This window comes from Lissotriton vulgaris, chromosome 8 (genome assembly GCF_964263255.1).
Source record: "Lissotriton vulgaris chromosome 8, aLisVul1.2, whole genome shotgun sequence".
NCBI lineage: Eukaryota > Metazoa > Chordata > Amphibia > Caudata > Salamandridae > Lissotriton > Lissotriton vulgaris.
In genome coordinates, this window is record NC_141696.1 from 195,249,645 (window position 1) to 195,268,565 (window position 18,921).

The 18,921-nt window shown below is 42.2% G+C and overlaps 1 protein-coding gene across 1 annotated transcript in view; it reads left to right on the top strand.

Moving 5' to 3' along the window:
- Positions 1–18,921, top strand: part of CCDC83 (coiled-coil domain containing 83) — a 191,079-nt gene that overhangs the window by 153,313 nt on the left and 18,845 nt on the right. Inside the window, exon 8 of the mRNA XM_086933964.1 lies at positions 2,414–2,535. Coding sequence (XP_086790090.1) covers positions 2,414–2,535 — 122 coding nt within the window. The remainder of the gene's footprint in view (positions 1–2,413; positions 2,536–18,921) is intronic.

Here is an 18,921-nt window from a genome sequence, read left to right on the forward strand (position 1 = left end):
CGCGAACGCGAGATCCGCAAAATTCGCCCATGCTTAGTCTGCGATTCCTTTACGGTAGTCATCCGAAGTGCATCTCCATGTGAGAGAACACCATGCTGACCTCCAGTGAGATCATCTGACAGGACTCCTTCATCTGCTGCAGTACCCATGGGGGTAAAAGGTCCTATTTACTTACTTTTCTTCTTGGAACATCGGGATGCACGGTTCTATGAAAGGGCAACTCTCAATGCCAGAATGCAATGGTGTGAAATGAATGAAAACCAATAAAACCAAGTTAAAAAAAGAGCAATCCAAATAGGAGAAGTAGACAGTGTGGTAAAGAGGTGTCACTCCATGTGCACAGCGTTTCCAGATGCAGCGAGAAGATAACCAATCCATACACTAGGAATATTGGAAGACAATATCATACTAAGGCAAATAACCACTACTGTCCCAAGTTGGAGAAAGGGGTCGAAGCCGCCAGTCTCTCAGCCAAGTGCGAGTGACGAAACAAGACAGGTCTAAGGGCCATATGTATCAAGCTAATTAGCATTCGCAAAGGCCGAAATTCTGCGAATTTCGGCCTTTGCGAATGCTAATTAACTAAATGGTATGTATGTAACATGTTTGATGCAAAATAAGGAATCGCAAAATTTGCTATTCCTTATTTTGCGATTGCACTTAAGGAATCGCAAATTTTGCGATTGCACTTAAGGAATCGCAAATTTTGCGATTCCTTAAATGCAATGTATCAAAGAAAAAATATTCAAAAAATGCCCATAAGGATTCGCAAATTACCACCAACTTCTAGTTGGTGGTAAGTTGCGAATTCTTTTAAAAAAGCTTTTTTCCAAAAAACCTAAGGTGCCATATGACGCTCATACATGCCCTTAGGGCATGTATATGCGCCATATGCCCCCAAATGTCATTTTCAGGGTGTAGCAGGGTGTTCTTGAGACACCCCTGCACCCTTGAAAGAATTCCTAATTTGCGATTAGCAAATTGCTAATCGCAAATTGCCCCTTCATTCCTATGGGCCTCCTGGCCCATAGAAATGAATGGGTAATTTGCGATTAGCAATTTGCTAATCGCAAATTAGGAACGGTAAGGAATCGCTATTAAAAAGTAATTTTGTACATACATACCGTTTTGCAAATTCTAAATAGCGATTCCTTAAAAATCGCTATTTGGAATTCGCAAAACGGAACTATGATACATATGGCCCTAAGTCTCACTGAAGACACTGGGGATTATTAAAGGCAAAACAATTCCATTTGTTTGCCAACACTTGTGTGTGTACTTGTAACCCTCAGATCACACTAGTGCCCAGATTCTCAAAGGTTAACATCAAGTTAGCGTTGCTTTTTAATGTGAACTCGGTGCTAAACCTGTTTTAGGATTAACAAACCAATACAAGTTGGTATTTGTGTTGGTTTGTATGAGAAATTAATGCAAAGCCGCATGAAATGCTGCTTTGCATTACTTTGTGTCACGGATGTTACATGGGTGATACATGGGCATTCCCACACAACCAACCATGCTTTTTGATGCTAAACCCTATCTACTAATATTGGCAGACCGGGTTTAGCTCCAAAAATAATGCCACTGGAAATTAGGTGTTATAAGGAAATATATGTTATCATTTCGCTTTGCTTTTCTGACTTTGCATGCGGGCTGCAATGTGCAGCACACATAAGAATGTAGGAAAAGCTTTGAAGATTTTGTACTGGAAGGGTTCCTTGACAGCCTCGAGAATCTGGTCCTAGATGTCAGCAGACCGCTTTTAACTCCCTGTCCCCTCCTACTCCACACGTCAGCACATTATCTACCTCTAATAATGACATTGGCATCTAAGGCAGCCACGGTCTATGCAGGTAACAGCGGTGGGGCCGCATGGGGAGGATTTCGAATGAAGGGATTTCGAAGGACGCCACCATTTAATTTTCCCTCTGCATCATCCCTCAAAATCCCCAAATCCCCCCCCCCCCAACCTGGCCCTACCGCCCACCTCTGTTACCTGCCCGGGCCGCAGCTGCTCGAAGGTGCTATATACTTCAAGGGATCCTAAAGCTATTGTGGTGGTCTGTAAATCAGGTACTGGATAAGACTGTTTGTGCCTGATTGCAATAGTCCTTTCTTGGACCATGTGGTCCTCTCATGCTGTTAGTAACCGTAAAATGCTGCACTAAAAGCAAGTGTTTCCTCAAAATGTATGTGCAATAAAGCGTGATTTCACAGTTTGCATTGATGGCACGGATTAAAGACAGCTATGCCCATTTCCAAAATTCTTGACAATTTAATATTTTGCCCCACGTAATTTATTTATGAAAACGGAATAATCCCTGGGACTATGAAAAAGATATTCAATTATAGAAATGAAGATCAGAGCAAGTGTTTTTTCTGAATGTTTTTATTTCCTTTCTCTAAATTGCAGGTTGCATCTTATAGGAAACAGGTGATCCAGCTGGACATCGATGTGCAGAACCTAGAACAAGATAATCTAAAACTCATAAGTGTGCTGTTTGATTGCAGACTTGAGGATCTCAAAATCTCGCGGTAATGAACGTGTGATGACATATTTAGGTTCTTGTGCCTCAGTGGCCCTGATTAGAATGTCAAGGCGGTGCGTAAAATGCTAATTCTGCACGTCAAGCCTCATTACCAACCTACGCTCTGATTCCGAGTGGGTTTGAGTTGTCCGAGCACTGTGCAAACCCCCATGTGTGTGCAGGAGTCAGAATTCAGAGTTGTGTGGAAGTTCCTACGTCCAGTAATTGCAGAGTGTGATACACAGTGGCGGCTGCACCGCAATGGCAGAGGAGCGCCGCCCCAATGCCTGGCACAGAGCCACTGAGCCAGCAAACAAAAAAAAAAACAATGCTCTAGCATAGTTTTATTTTTCGTTCGCCAGCTTGTGCCTGGAGGGGCTGGGCATGGGAGGGTGGAGAAGGAGTGCTTGTGCACCCCCTAAGTGCTTATGTGTGTTTAGCCAGCCGTCTCAGACCACCAAAACACACGTACCCTCTTAGGTTTTTCCAGCCCGGCTGCATTCAGCAGCCGAGCTGGAGAAACCCCCACAGACTCCTTGGTCTGAGCATGGCATCTTTTCAGCCCGCAGCAGAGGGATTGGCTGGGAGTCTGTCCCAGAGGCTGCTGGGACCCAGGAAGTAGAGGAGAGGTAGCGTGACGCAGGAGGTGGCCAGCAGCTGAAGTTAAATTATTTTAATTATTAACCCATACCATACCCCTTCCCCGTGCTCATTCTCCCACTGCACCTGTGCCCCACCACCCTTTTTTAGGGGTGCCCGTCACTGGTGATACAATCCTCACCCTTTTTTAAATTTCCCCAGACCAGCCATAATTTAACAGAGGAAAACACTAGGGGGCATATTATCAAGGACAGGCGATACATTATCGCCGCTTTTATCGGCAGGAAACTGCTGATAAAGCGGCGATAATGGCCTTGATAATATGCTCTATGAATTCCAAACGAAGCCCATGTTAGATGTGTTCACATCCAGCATGGGCTTCGGTTGGAATTCATAGAGCATACCACGCACCATGCTGCTTTTTCACATATCTCTACAGTGGCTCTAGCATTCTGGATATTTAGGCACAAGCTTAATATAACAGTATACTACAGACAAGACTTCACTGGTGATTGAGAGGTGATCTCTCAGTTAAAGAGTTATAGTAACCCCACTCAGGCTCTGTATAAGTGGACTGGTTGGCAAATATCGGATTAAGTGTTGTTCAACAAAAACCCGGGCTGCGTTCACTGTGGCTTGTTTTCATATAGGTCTCCGGCATCACCCTCTGCAATGCAAAAAATAGAAAGCCTCTAAAGAAGAACTAAATGAGGGACGGCCCCAAAAGCATTGCACAATATATCAGAATGACACCACCTTCTCCTAACTAGAACCCTTGACTTTGGATGTTCCTGCTCAACTGAGAGCTCATTGTCAGGGTAGGAGAGTTTGTGGAAGTCTTTTGGTTATAGCTTCAAGCACTGTCTTGATTTTTCCTTTAAAATATGTTGACATCCAAAGATAAAATCACTTAGCAGTCAAAGCCTCAATTTCACTCCGATCAGGTGTACTTGCAGGTCAGCTTACTTGGCATCACCGAAGACCTCCACGCTGACTGTGGGGGTAATTTATAATTGGCAGGCAGGATTCTCCATCACAATCAAGAGTACGAATTTTCACACAAACCTATTTTGAAGACATTTGGATTGTCTTCTGCCAACCACAGAGGTATCCTTGGAATTTAGAAACAGTGCCAAACAGCTGCAGCAGTCTTGGAGATGCTGGTGGACACCACTGCAAACACTGAAAGGATGGTTAAGAAGTAATTCTTCTTGGACATATGAAAAGTTTTATTCTTTAGCGGCACCAGGACATTTACCAGGAAAAAATTAATCAGACGAATCCAAAATCACTGATGGGGAAGGGGGAGGGGCGCTAACCCAGGCAATTGATAATTGTGTCAGTTCCAGGATAGAGTGTTCAAGAAACCCGAACAGAAATGTGTCCAGGCCTTTTTGACCAGGTCAAAATGTCTTTTAGCTGAAAGATGATGAGTTCAGAAGAGTCTGCAGCACCCTTATTTGTCTGAATAAAGGATTGGGACGACTTTGAAATAGTTGAACAGTTTGTGGAGACCTCGCGAAGACTCGGTGCATGTGTGCCTCTGGACAAGTCTCAAAGACCTACACATTTTCTGTGTACAATTAATATTACTGCTCCTGCATTAATGCTGTGCACCATATCCGCCATCAAAAACACAGCATAACATGTTATTGAACATTTAGCTGATGAATGTGGTGATCCAGGGGCACTTCTCTGAGAAAGTTGCAACATCATTGGATAGAGGAAGTGTCTTATCCCACTCAGGGAAATGCGATCTCTTCAAATACCATCCAGCATGTGCTCCAGGAACTGGATTCCACATTTTAAGGGCCTTGCTACAATTTGTTTCCAGCATCTCCTGGAGCAAATCCAATGTCTAAGAAGCCTGCAAATAAGAGCTAGCTGACTGAGACAATAACAGCATGCAAGACTATAAGCACACCATCAACTGTTGGAAGGAATATCTCCCAGTTTGAGCTTTTGACTTAGAATATTTCTGCTCAGATAATAATAATCAGTCCTCATGAAAGCTTCCTCAGATGAAACATTCATGTTCAACCTGCTGGACTGATTCTTCCTCTGCAGTGGATTCTAAATCTGAAGTTACAGATGTAGACGAGTCCAAGCCCCAACTTCAGTCTCAGCACTTCTAACCTTGGTTCTGCCTAGCTTAATCACTTGGTCCCTTGGTTCCACTGAAGTACAGCAAGCATATTTTTTACACTTTTTCAGCATTGTCACCCTTCAACTTGTTGCGTGTTTATCTAGGTTCCTGATCGATACTGTGACCTTATGCCCCTATTCGGCTATAAATCCATTATTCCCTATATTGGCATAACCGTTCAAGTGCGATTTTCTGAAAAGTCATCTCTGGCCTCACACGAACAGAGCCACATTCCAGCATAGTTCTCTCTGCCACTTCCTTTGCGACCAATTAGTGCAATGACAGAGCAGAAGTCACTATCTGATATTCCTAGATTAACACTCCGAGTTCTTCAACAAGATAAAAACTCAGCAAACCTGGAAATCCCCGCTTGCTGTGTTTTGATTAGTAATGGAACTCTAATGAGCAACTGATAACTATCACTTCCTAGTGACATCTTTAATTGACGTCTTATGTCCAGCAAACTGGCGTCAAACCCGGCACCTGTCAGGTATAAATATTACCAACGTTGCCTTAAGCAATTGCTGTTGTACGAGCTACTGCTGCTGATGCAAGCTGCCTGCAAGACCCCGTGTTGGTGAAGCTAGCACCCTGTCGCTGCAGCCTGCTGTCCCTGTGGTGGTGAAGCTACTGATACCATTATCGCTGCTAAAGCGCGAACGATGGTGCAGTACGCTTAGGAGCTGAACAGCCGTCCCTCTGCGAAGACATCCAGCAGATTCCAGCTGCCCGCGGACGCTGTCCCCCCTCCTTCCTCGACGCGCTGAAGAGAGCCGCTGCCTTTCTCGTGCAGAGAAATCCAGCTCCGGCGTTTCCGGTCTACCCTCGCGGGTGACTGGGATATCGAGAGTGACCCCTGAAGGAGATACCAATCCTCCATCATTCTATTCAGAGGTATGGTGTTGACTAAACCCTTAGACGTGAATTCTTGAAACAAACCTTGGCAAAACCAACTTAACTTAAAGCTACTTACTTACTCCCCTTCCACGTGTTAGGCTTAGGTCAGGCACACTGGGGTAGGCTTAGTTAGAAGCACCAGTTGAGTATGTTAGCCTAATGTATATATGACTGTATATATGTTTTATTACTTTTAAACCATTGTATGGCTAAGAAACCATATCAATGCTTTTACAGTTCTATTTCGCAATACTTATCTTACTGTACGTACTTTTTATGATAACAATTCTTGCAATTGTGGCAATACATTTCTCTTGTACGAGAAGAAAGACTGTTCAATAAATGTTAACCCTTTATTGACAAACGCCCGTCTCTCTATTCTCTACATCTCGTGAAAGTAAACTGCACTAGACTGACTGAGTGAAATACCTGTCTATTGTTTCACACGACCCTAGAGATTGACTCTTGATCTGAGGAGCAAAGTTGTCATGTTGCACGGTTGTTGGAAAACTGAATCCCTTCTTGTCTGTGCCAAGGAAGCTGATCACTTCCTATGCAGAGAAGAAAGTTTCCAGTGACCTCTGAGCTAGTTGGTAACACAACCCAATTAAGTTTAGCATAGTCAGTGGAGGCCTGGAAAATAAGCAGTTCCACGTCGATACTACTGTTTATGTTATTCCAATGTGCAGGGCCTAGTGGGAAACTAGGAACTACACTACATGGCGCCCAACGTTTGGTAAGGCGATAAACTAGCGCAAGACGTTAGAGTAACTCAGTCGTGCATATTTCACACAGACCCCCTTTCTCCCGTAAATACTCCAATAGACGTCTGGAGTGGGTGAAAGGTTAAAATCCGCCCGACCTTAGTAGGAAGAGATTCCTATGTAAAGCTCTGGTTTATTCAACGTTGAAGGATACAGTGTTCCAAAATATTGTGCACCTAATCTTTGTCTCCTTGGAGACCTACTCTGCAAACCTTGCATTTTTACAATGCCAGAAAATAACGGAACCACTGGGGCCACAGCAGATGCGACTCAGCAAGGTCCCGAACACACAGACCCGGATGCAATAATCATCCCGGCACACTTAAGAAGATCTATAACTTTAAAACTTATAGAAAACGGACTGACACCTCAAGGTGGTACAGTAATTTTCGTGATAGAGGCTCACGAGTATCGGCAGACAGAGGTATTCTATTCATGGATAAACTTTCCAGCGGTAAACGCTAGAACAAAAGAGTTTCACTATTACAAAATAGAGAAACCTCCGGAAGAGTACGCTCCTTTCGAGGAGATTGAAATTCCACTTAAATTTCAAGAGCACCTGCTCTGGTTTAATGGCGCCCTAAAACACAATGATCACATAACCAGGCTCGGTTCACTAGGTAGACCAGGAGCCACGTGGCCGGTTCTAGCCAGCTACACACCACATCCTGACATTGTAAAAATGTCTAAGGAAGAGCTGTTAGCACAGCTCAAAACACTAATTAAAATACATAGGCAATTAGTCCAATATGTAATGCGGACTGCAACAGTCCAGCCAGCTGTTAATACACCACAGCTGACCCCTCATCAGGGGAACACAAATAAAATTACACCACAGAACAAACAGTCATGTCTTGGTAAAATACCCGTAAAACGGGAACAAATTCCTTTCTGGTTAGCACAGAAAGTCACTCAAATAGAGGCAGTATTTCCTGATACTACCCCTATTGAGAAACACAGAATCTTGACCATCTGCCTTCCTATGGGAATCGCACCACACGTGGAGGACTGCGACACTTGGGGTACAGTCTTTGCTTCCATTTACACAAAAACACACGGTGTTCCGTCTATGGCGGTAATACCAGAAGTGCTAAAACAGATTCAAAATGAATTCGGTCCAGAGCCCGCTTTAAATCTAGGTATGAAATTACTGAAAGACTTCAAGCAGGTCTCGGCTATATTATTAGCCAATATAAAAGGAGAAGCAGCATCTGTGGCGATTCGCCAGAAGTTGAAGGAAACAGATATAAAAGATCCTGTTGAGCTTGCAAAAATCATAGAAAAATGCTATGAAGAATTAGGTAGAGACAGCTTGGGTGGGAAACCGGTAAAGCCCCAACTGCTCGAAAATCCTGAAAAATTATTTATTAAAAATAATTTAAACACTCCTAAAAAGAGCTGGGATGGAAATAAACAATCCACTCCCAAGGAAAAAGTTTTCCAGTCCAGAGGAAGGTCTCCTCGACGGAGGGAAAGAACTCCGACTCGAGAACGCCAGTCTCCCCAGAGGGAGCCCTCTGAGAAAAGATATAACCTTAGAAATAGGGATAATCTGAAAAAACCTGATAGATATCAAAGCATTGATACACGTCCCTCTCGATCTCTTCCACAGAATTCGGAAAGAAGAGGACGGTCAGACCCAGGAGAGCACACCAAGTCCAAAGACAAGGAACCTGCTCAAAATAAAAAATCTCAATTTCAGAAAAAGAAGGTAGCCAGTATTAGAGTAATCAACCATGCCGAGAATACTGAGGACACAGTTGAAAAACGGGGAGTGGGCATTGACAATGTTGGACAGTGCAGCAGAAATCAGTATAGCGCGCAAGATCTTGATGAGTCATCTGGAGACAGTGGACACGAATGAATACATTCAAGTTGAAACTGCCGACGCCAGACTTAGCGAGCCCCATAAAATATACGAAATAACATTGCGTATAGAGGGTGATAAGACTAGGAAAATTAAGGGTCTATTTTGGGATAAGCTCTCAAAAGGCTATGATATTCTGTTAGCTGAAAAAGATTGGCCCCCAGAGTTTGTCAGGGAGTGCCCTCGTGGCGAAGAAGTGATTATGCCTGCCTTCTCGAATCACATTCCGATTCACAAAAAATATACATATGCAAGGAAATGGGCAGTGGCCCAGGCACCTGCATTGTATAAAAATCATGTAGGATGGGATGAGGACTCACCTCCTCACAAAATCCAATTAAAAAGTGAACCAACTGCCCAACGGCAGTATCCCATAAAGCAAGAAGCTAAAAAACAGGTCAGGGAGATCTTAGATCAACTTGAGTACCAGGGGGTGATTGAAACATGCACCTCTCAAATGAACAATCCTTTGTTTCCTGTCTCCAAGCCAGACAATTCATATCGTCTAGTTTTGGACTACAGACACCTTAATACATGTTGCAAAACTTTTGCAGTACAAAACTCGCATAGCGCAGCCCTAATGAATAACATAGTTAGGAAAAAATACAAAACGACATTAGACATATCTAATGGTTTCTTTTGTCAAAACATTGCACCGGAAAGCAGATATTTGACCGCTTTCTCTGCATTTGGGTCGCAGAAAAAATTCTGTCGACTCCCACAGGGGTTCAAGAACAGCCCAGGACTATTCTCAGCTAGGGTAACAGAGTTACTACAAATCTATGATGATGAAGCATTATCTTACGTAGATGATATTTATCTCACAGACGACGACTTGGATACTCACTTGAAAAGAGCGAACACCATTATACTTGAGTTCGCATCAGAGGGTTACAAATTCAACTTTAAAAAGTCCCGAATTGCCCATCTGACAGTACTATTTTTAGGGTACGAATTATCAAGTGAAGGCAAAAGCCTAGCGGACAACTTCTTAGAGAAGTGCGCTGTACTCCAAGCTCCAAAAACGCTGAAGAATTTACAATCCATTCTAGGTTTTCTGAATTTCGGAAGAACTTACATTCTAAATTACGCAGAGAGGGTTAAACCTCTCTACGAACTAATTAAACCTGATTTTAAACAAATCAATTGGACTCAAAAACACACAGAAATTTTGAGATCACTGCAAACAGACATGTTAGCAAAAACAAAATTAGATACACGTGACAACACGATCGATCTTGTAATCCGAGTCATCCCAGGAAGATGCGGATTCACGTACCTAACCTCTAATGAGGGAGAAAAGGTACCTATTTCAATTAAATCTCACTTGTACACACAAGCAGAAAAAACATTCAGTCACACAGAAAGAACTGTGAAAGCAGTGCAAATTGCATTAGCAAATGAACGAGAACTAGCACACGGAAAACGGATTAATATCCTTACAGCGGAATCCGCCTTCGAAGCGCTATTCAGCCCAGTAAACCTGCCTACAGTGTCACTGGATCCGAAATGGATACAGTATATAGATTCTCTAGGAGCGGAAGATGTGAAATACTATTTCGCCCCGCAAATCGAAGAACTGAATGATTTAGAATATGAAGAAGAATATCCTCTGCCAATCGAAATTCTGCCTCTCCCACAATACGCCTGTATAATCTATACAGATAGCTTTGTACAGCATTTCAACGTAGAGAGAAAATCCTACGATGCAGCATGTGCGATCATTAAAGGTCGTTGGCTGTGCGGTAAATTCAGACCGAAAGTAACAAAAACTGAATCTGTAAGAAACTGTTCGGTTCAGAGAACTGAAATCAGATCTTTAAAGATGGCGCTCGAAAATGCAGAACGTGAATTCCCGACACTTATCGTGTGCGATTCTCATTTTTGCGTCAACTCTTACAACAATAAACTGCAGAGTTGGATTGAAAACGACTACAAAGATGACACAGGTGCCACAATAAAGCATAAATTGCTCTGGAACGAGGTAGCTCTTTTAAGTAAAGAACTACAAAAGACTCACGTGATTCACGCACAGAGTCTTCAACGTGATGGCGTTCACGTTGCAGGGAATTCATTGGCTAATACAGCCACCGCGTAAGCAACTAAACCAGCTTCCGTAGCCACAAAAAAGCGTACAGATAAATACATAGACGGGGAAACCATGCTGGCAGTAAAAACGACAGTAAAAGGCGACTGTGCAGCACTACCCGTAAACTATCCACTCAATTATGCATACATAATCGATGCAAACTCCGTTCCTTTTGCTCGAATCCCTGGAGTGGGGGACAGAGTAATTCCAAACAGGAGCAGGAGGGGCTTCCTCTTACTGGAAGCACACATGGGGTTGGGTCTGAAACACCAAACAATCAAAGCCTCTCTGAAAGAATTGCAATCAGAGTACTGGTGGCCAGGAATGAGTATAGATATTCAATGTTTTGCTCAAAATTGTGAAAACTGCAACAAAGATCGCAGTAATGAACAGGCCAGTGTAGTTTCAGGATCCCTTCTAGACAGCATAAGGCGGTCTATCTGCGCAATCAAAGAAGAGAAGCGCGTCCCATTGTACACCGTTAAGGCTAAAAGCACTTAAATAATGAGGCCCCCAGCGCTCGGCTGACGCTAGAATGGTTATAAAAGATTTGCGAGTCTTTATCGGCACATACGCAATTACCACGTTCCATTCTGACCAGGGTCCTGCTTTCAGCTCTCGAGCTTATAAGGAGGCCATGGCTAGCATGGGAATTGGGTTGCGGTATTCTTGACCGTCGCACCCCGAAGGGAATAGTGTGGTAGAAAGAAAAAACCGTGACATAAAGCAATCTATAACAGCGAAGGTATTAGGTTCAGGCGCTGGGTGGGTCAAACATTTAATAAGTGTCCAGACTAGTCTTAACAACATGCCAAGAAATTCTCTAAAAGGTTTCAGCCCATACGAACTATTGTTCGGAATTAGAATGCGTGTTCTGGACCTCGATAGTCAGATGTCGGTGGTACAAGAAAAAACAACAGACTTTGACATCAAAGATCGTTTGGCTGTTTTACAGGAACTGAATGAAACAAGAAAATCCTTAAGCAACATAAAGTTAGAGCAACAGCCAAGTACCACTGACGAGGCACCACCAGCAACAGCCCCAGCAAGGCCTGTCTGGATTCCAAAGATTGGGGATCTAGTCAGAGAAAAGATCGCGGTTAAGAAGGAATTTGGGCCTTCTTACAGAAAAGCAGTACCTGTCTTGGCAGTCACCGGAACAAGATCAGTTGTGCTACCGCCCCTTGCTGGTAAAAAGGAGAACAGAGTCGTGTCCATCGACCTAGTAAAACCACAAGCATGTGGCCTATAATCAACAGTAGGCCCAGTGGACTCCCAAGAAACAACAGAATACCCAAACTTGCAACAATCCAAGAGGTTCAAACTGAAAGACTCATCACATTCGATCAGCCTGCAGTGCACAATGAAGGACTATGCAATAATGCCATGGAACTCGTGCCTCTTGAAACACAGATTGAAACAGTTCGTCAAGAAACAACACCAGTCTACAATAATGTGGCATCAGAAAGTGCTACCGAGAGACAGATTGAAAGAACAATCCCATCAATTGACAGAACTGCCTCTGGTTATTTCATCAACTTCGACAACTTCTCTGAAGATCAAAACGACCCCGAAGTGATGCCAGAAATAAAAAAGACTTTTAAAGAAAAAGCAACGGAACTCTTTCATCAACTGAAGGAAATCTACCTTATTTCCCCTTGGCTAGAGTTCTGGTTCGGTCTAGGTGTATTTTTCCTCCTGCTTTGGCTCACCATGGTACTATGTTTGGGAAAATTCATTGAAGGAAAATATATTACAATGGACACAGCAAGTCAGAACATCAACCTAGTCCTGAAACCACACAGATCATCCCACGTGAAGAAAAGAGAACTGTCAACAGTAAATGTCACAGCAATTCCAATACCTGGTGGGGTAGTATGGGAGAAAACAGACTATGAGATCTATGGTCCGGTCGAAATCCTGAAGTATCCTCATCAACTAAAGGTTTCCTTAAGTGACTTTGTAAAACCTAGTACATTCTCTGATGATTGGGACTTTAACAGTATTAATGACATGATGTCTGATTTAGTAATGTCAGCTAAATTCACAGATCATGATTATTTACAAGGTTCATCTAGTTATGAACAATTATTCTGTTACACCCACTATGGGGATCATTACTTGCATAAATCTGCACAGCCTAGAAATGTTTTTATGTATAATCAATGGGAACATTGTTCTACACCACCTAAAAGCAGTTCTAAAGCATTTTTTGAGAAATTCAAATACTTCTCAGGGTTTAACACCAGTGATGCAGAAACGTTTTATTACAAACTGTTAGATAAAACAGGAATGAAAACAATGCTGACAAATTCTAAATTGATATATTCAGAAGCATTTTATGACAAAATGATGACATTTGGTTTTGATTATTGGAAAAATAATATTGAAACGAAAACAATTTGGGGTACAAAAGATTGGCAGGTGCAAGGCATTGAAGCACTGTTTAGAACCTGCATGATACCAGAACAAATGTTGTTTTTAAATGACACAATACACCAAACATCTTGTCTTGGCCTAGCAAAGAACAAAGACCTTAAAACACCGTCTATACCAAAGCCAATACCTGAGAATGCAACCACAGATATTGAGTTAGACGTTTCACAAATTTTACATTTTAACAGATCACATCCTGATTGGAAAAAATGGTTAATCTGGCCTACAGACACAAATAGCTGTCAAGATAGATTCCTGAATAAAACACAGGGGTTAAAAATGACCAGATTAGACTCAAGATATTCCCAGAGACAACATCCAGGGATTATAACAACATACAGTGTAGGGAAACTCTGCCTTGAATGGCTAACAACATCCACACTGGCTGAAATTAAGCAACACTTGTCTTTACTAAAAGATGGTGCTGATTTGCGCGATTTCATTCTTGGACCACGCAAACAGCGTCAAAAGCGTTTCATAGCGACCAGCATCTATGCTGCTTACAACGAGGCTTGGAAAGTCAAACAAATTGAAACTGCTGAAAAAATACGAGAAATTGATCGTATTCATTTGGAGAAATCACTTTCTGTGGTAGACAATGGGTTAATGACTCTGTCTTCCAGAATATATTCGTTGGACAATATTGTATCATCTGCCTTTGATGTGATAGACAGAGACTTGCTAATGTTACAACATGGCCAATCTCAATTACGTTCTATTATAGAATTAGGCTGGACGCTGCAAAATCTTCGTTCAGGCTATGTGCCTTGGCGTTTAATCAACACAACGTCATTATTTTCCAGTTTTAACCTTACTGATAAACAGATCAGTTTGGCACAAAAAGGAGCAGACTATACAATCCTGAGCATCGAAAAACTCGAGAGATTACCATTGACAATGTCAGAGAGTCCTGTCATTGAATGGATAATACACGGAATTATCACTATTCCGATAACAACTTTCCGATTTAAAAAGTGCCTTGAATACATACCTGCTGGCCAGTATGAACAATTGGGTAAAGGATATGTAAAATCTGAATGGAAATTACCATACACTCATTCTTGCTATAGTGACAGCGACAAAAATGTATTTCTTAGTGGTGACAACTGTAAACATTCACTAAGCGGTATACTTTTGTGTCAGGGTATTAATTTACACCGAGCATGTGATGGAAATTTTAACAACCTTTCATGCCACCAGCTAGTCACACCTGCAACTCAGATAGAGCCCTTCTTTATGCAACTTTTGAACTGGAGTTACATTCTTAGAACGGATCACAGATGTTGTGGCCTCGTGCCAGGGAAAAGTTATCTAGTAGAAGTAACATCCATGGTCAAATGCTGTATGCAAGCATTGTTTCCGAGTGGGCCTGCAGACACAGAGACTCCCATCTGGCCTCGTCTGAATCTCTATTCTATACGAATTGATACATTAAGCAAAATGAAATCTGTACTTTTACAGACAACAGTGCCTATAACGTCATCAAAAGAGACGTATGATCTTCTAGTTGCAAGGACAGCTACTGAAGTTCATGACCTTTTATCAACAAATTGCCCCGTGTATTTCGTAGAAATGTTGAGCCAACTCCTTAACATGTCTAGTGCAACAAGCATCCCAGGCATATTTAAGACAGTCTTTACGGGACTTCTAACACCCTTCCAGGCAATTTTGGGAATCGTTCCTAATTTTGTACACTCTGTTTTTGGCGGGATACCATTATTTTTGGGACTTGTAGCAGGGATTTTATTTTTGACCCTCCTGCTTCGATATGGCAAGCCGAAACTCAGACATAGCTCCCATGGGAATGGAAGAGACAATCCTAGCAATGCGCTACCGGGACAGGATAACTAACGTCCTTGGATTGGCCAGGCTGAGAGATCTAAACATGACCTGGTTCCTTTCATTCAGACCTATATGGCAGAACTGTATCTTACCGGTACTAAGATGTATGCTTTGCGGAGATGAATGCGTGTTGGACATCTGTCTTTCACTTCCATCAGCAGTACCAATGGACGTCGATACTTTGCTCAGTCCAATAACGGCTCACGCATTGTGTTGTCCCCAGCGGCTACCAATCCTGATGACGGCATTTGTGGAGACTCCTGTACTACGACTAGGTGGTAACAGTGGAGCAAGGGACAAAAGCAGCATCACCCAGGTACAGCCATCTGTGAGCATTGCTGCTCCTGAATACGATGACAGCAATCATTCTCACACCTGCCAAGTTACAGCGCTATCTAATTTGGTTGAACTGTCACCTGATTTTGTAGACCAATTTTTTGAGAGCCTGTCTGATACGATGTTCTCACCCGTAGAGAAACAATAACTTTTAAGAAGCTTTCCGACACACAGCGTTCCCATGAACTTTGAATTTGGCCTTCAGTTTTGATCAACAAAAACTGCAAAAAGCTTTGGAACTCTATTTCCCCGTTCAAGCATTAATTCTTTTTGAATTGGACATTTTTAATATTGACCTTTTTTTTGGCACGAACAATTCTTTGCTTAACGTAAAAACTATTCTTAGAGAACAGAAGCTTCACACTTCTATTTCTAATCACATCTAGAGACATAACAAAGTTACACCAGCCTCTAGCACACATGTTATTACAATGCATTTTATGTGATGATTTATCTCGCCCTTCTTCTGTTAGAGATACTTCATGTGTAATTCTTTTGCATAATCGTTCATTGATTTCATATGCAATACATTTTTGAATGATTTCTATGCTTAAAAAACGTACAGTACCTAAATTTCATGTATTACAAATACGCCTATTTCGAATGCATATATGTATTTTGGGGTGGGCAATGTTACACATGCATCTAATTGCTTTAGTTTTAGTAATTTGATGGACATGAAAACGTGGAGTGGGTGTTGCGTGTTTATCTAGGTTCCTGATCGATACTGTGACCTTATGCCCCTATTCGGCTATAAATCCATTATTCCCTATATTGGCATAACCGTTCAAGTGCGATTTTCTGAAAAGTCATCTCTGGCCTCACACGAACAGAGCCACATTCCAGCATAGTTCTCTCTGCCACTTCCTTTGCGACCAATTAGTGCAATGACAGAGCAGAAGTCACTATCTGATATTCCTAGATTAACACTCCGAGTTCTTCAACAAGATAAAAACTCAGCAAACCTGGAAATCCCCGCTTGCTGTGTTTTGATTAGTAATGGAACTCTAATGAGCAACTGATAACTATCACTTCCTAGTGACATCTTTAATTGACGTCTTATGTCCAGCAAACTTGCGTCAAACCCGGCACCTGTCAGGTATAAATATTACCAACGTTGCCTTAAGCAATTGCTGTTGTACGAGCTACTGCTGCTGATGCAAGCTGCCTGCAAGACCCCGTGTTGGTGAAGCTAGCACCCTGTCGCTGCAGCCTGCTGTCCCTGTGGTGGTGAAGCTACTGATACCATTATCGCTGCTAAAGCGCGAACGATGGTGCAGTACGCTTAGGAGCTGAACCGCCGTCCCTCTGCGAAGACATCCAGCAGATTCCAGCTGCCCGCGGACGCTGTCCCCCCTCCTTCCTCGACGCGCTGAAGAGAGCCGCTGCCTTTCTCGTGCAGAGAAATCCAGCTCCGGCGTTTCCGGTCTACCCTCGCGGGTGACTGGGATATCGAGAGTGACCCCTGAAGGAGATACCAATCCTCCATCATTCTATTCAGAGGTATGGTGTTGACTAAACCCTTAGACGAGAATTCTTGAAACAAACCTTGGCAAAACCAACTTAACTTAAAGCTACTTCCTTACTCCCCTTCCACGTGTTAGGCTTAGGTCAGGCACACTGGGGTAGGCTTAGTTAGAAGCACCAGTTGAGTATGTTAGCCTAATGTATATATGACTGTATATATGTTTTATTACTTTTAAACCATTGTATGGCTAAGAAACCATATCAATGCTTTTACAGTTCTATTTCGCAATACTTATCTTACTGTACGTACTTTTTATAATAACAATTCTTGCAATTGTGGCAATACATTTCTCTTGTACGAGAAGAAAGACTGTTCAATAAATGTTAACCCTTTATTGACAAACGCCCGTCTCTCTATTCTCTACATCTCGTGAAAGTAAACTGCACTAGACTGACTGAGTGAAATACCTGTCTATTGTTTCACACGACCCTAGAGATTGACTCTTGATCTGAGGAGCAAAGTTGTCATGTTGCACGGTTGTTGGAAAACGGAATCCCTTCTTGTCTGTGCCAAGGAAGCTGATCACTTCCTATGCAGAGAAGAAAGTTTCCAGTGACCTCTGAGCTAGTTGGTGACACAACCCAATTAAGTTTAGCATAGTCAGTGGAGGCCTGGAATATAAGCAGTTCCACGTCGATACTACTGTTTATGTTATTCCAATGCGCAGGGCCTAGTGGGAAACTAGGAACTACACTACAAACTATTGTTTATAAATATATTCTTGGGACTACAAACCCATAGAAATGCATGTAAAATCAGGTACAAATATTTCTAAACAATAAAGATAATTCAATACTAGTTAAAATGTGCTTGGAAATGTAATGTAGTTCCTATATTCCCAATAGGCTCTGCGCATTGGAATAATATATCCTATAGATTTGGCATAGGACTGAGGTCAATTAGGTCTCTATCGAATATACTAAACTTAATTGTGTGTGTTCCAGCTAACTCAGAGGTCACTAGAAACTTTCTCGAATACACAAGAAGGGATTTGTTTCTGACAACCGCATAAACATGACAACTTTGTTTTCCAAGAATAAGAATATATCTCTCAGAGTCGCGGAAACAATAGATAAGTATTTCACTTAGTCAATCGTGCATGCTTCATTTCTACAGTTGCAGAGAAATAGTGAGACAGGCTTTTTCAATAAAACGTTTATTCAACAGTCTTCTTTCTCGTGCAAGAGAGGTCAACTGCTACAACTGTTATGCAGACTACAAAGTATAATGCGTACAGCGAGAATAGTATTATATAATAATACTGTAAAACATGGTATGGTTTCTAAGCCATATAAAAATACATACATAAATGCACAGACTAAAATACTCAACTGGTGCTTCTAAAATACGCCTACCTCAATGTACCTAACCTAAGTCTAGTATGAGGGAAGAAGTAAGTATTGTGTAGCATAGGTCTTAGTTCTTTGCCAAGAATCTACCAAAGGTTTCTCTAGGTTCTAATGAGCTCCATAACTTAGTTTAGAATGAAGGCGTTCTGGTATCTCTGTCTCGGGACTCGATTTCCCAACACCCCGCAAGGGGAGCCAGAAACACTGGAGCTGGATTCTCTGCAGGAGAAAGGCAGCTTCCTCATCAGTGCGTCAGCTGGAGAGTCCGCTTCCTTCGGCACTTGCTGTAGCGAGCTGCGTCGGGCAAGAAGGCTGTCGATCTTCTCCGATCCAACTTTGTTTGCTATAACAAAGTGAAGGTATATTTATACCTTGAAGGTAGTTTGAAGTAAAGTCAGGCATAAGAACATCACGAATGAAACCATAAGGAATAGTTGTTCATTGCAAAGTATCTGAGTTCTTGGAGAAATCAATATTCAAGCAAGGGTAAGTCCCTGACTGCTTAAGCTGGTTTTCCAAGAAGGCGTTGTGACGTTTTG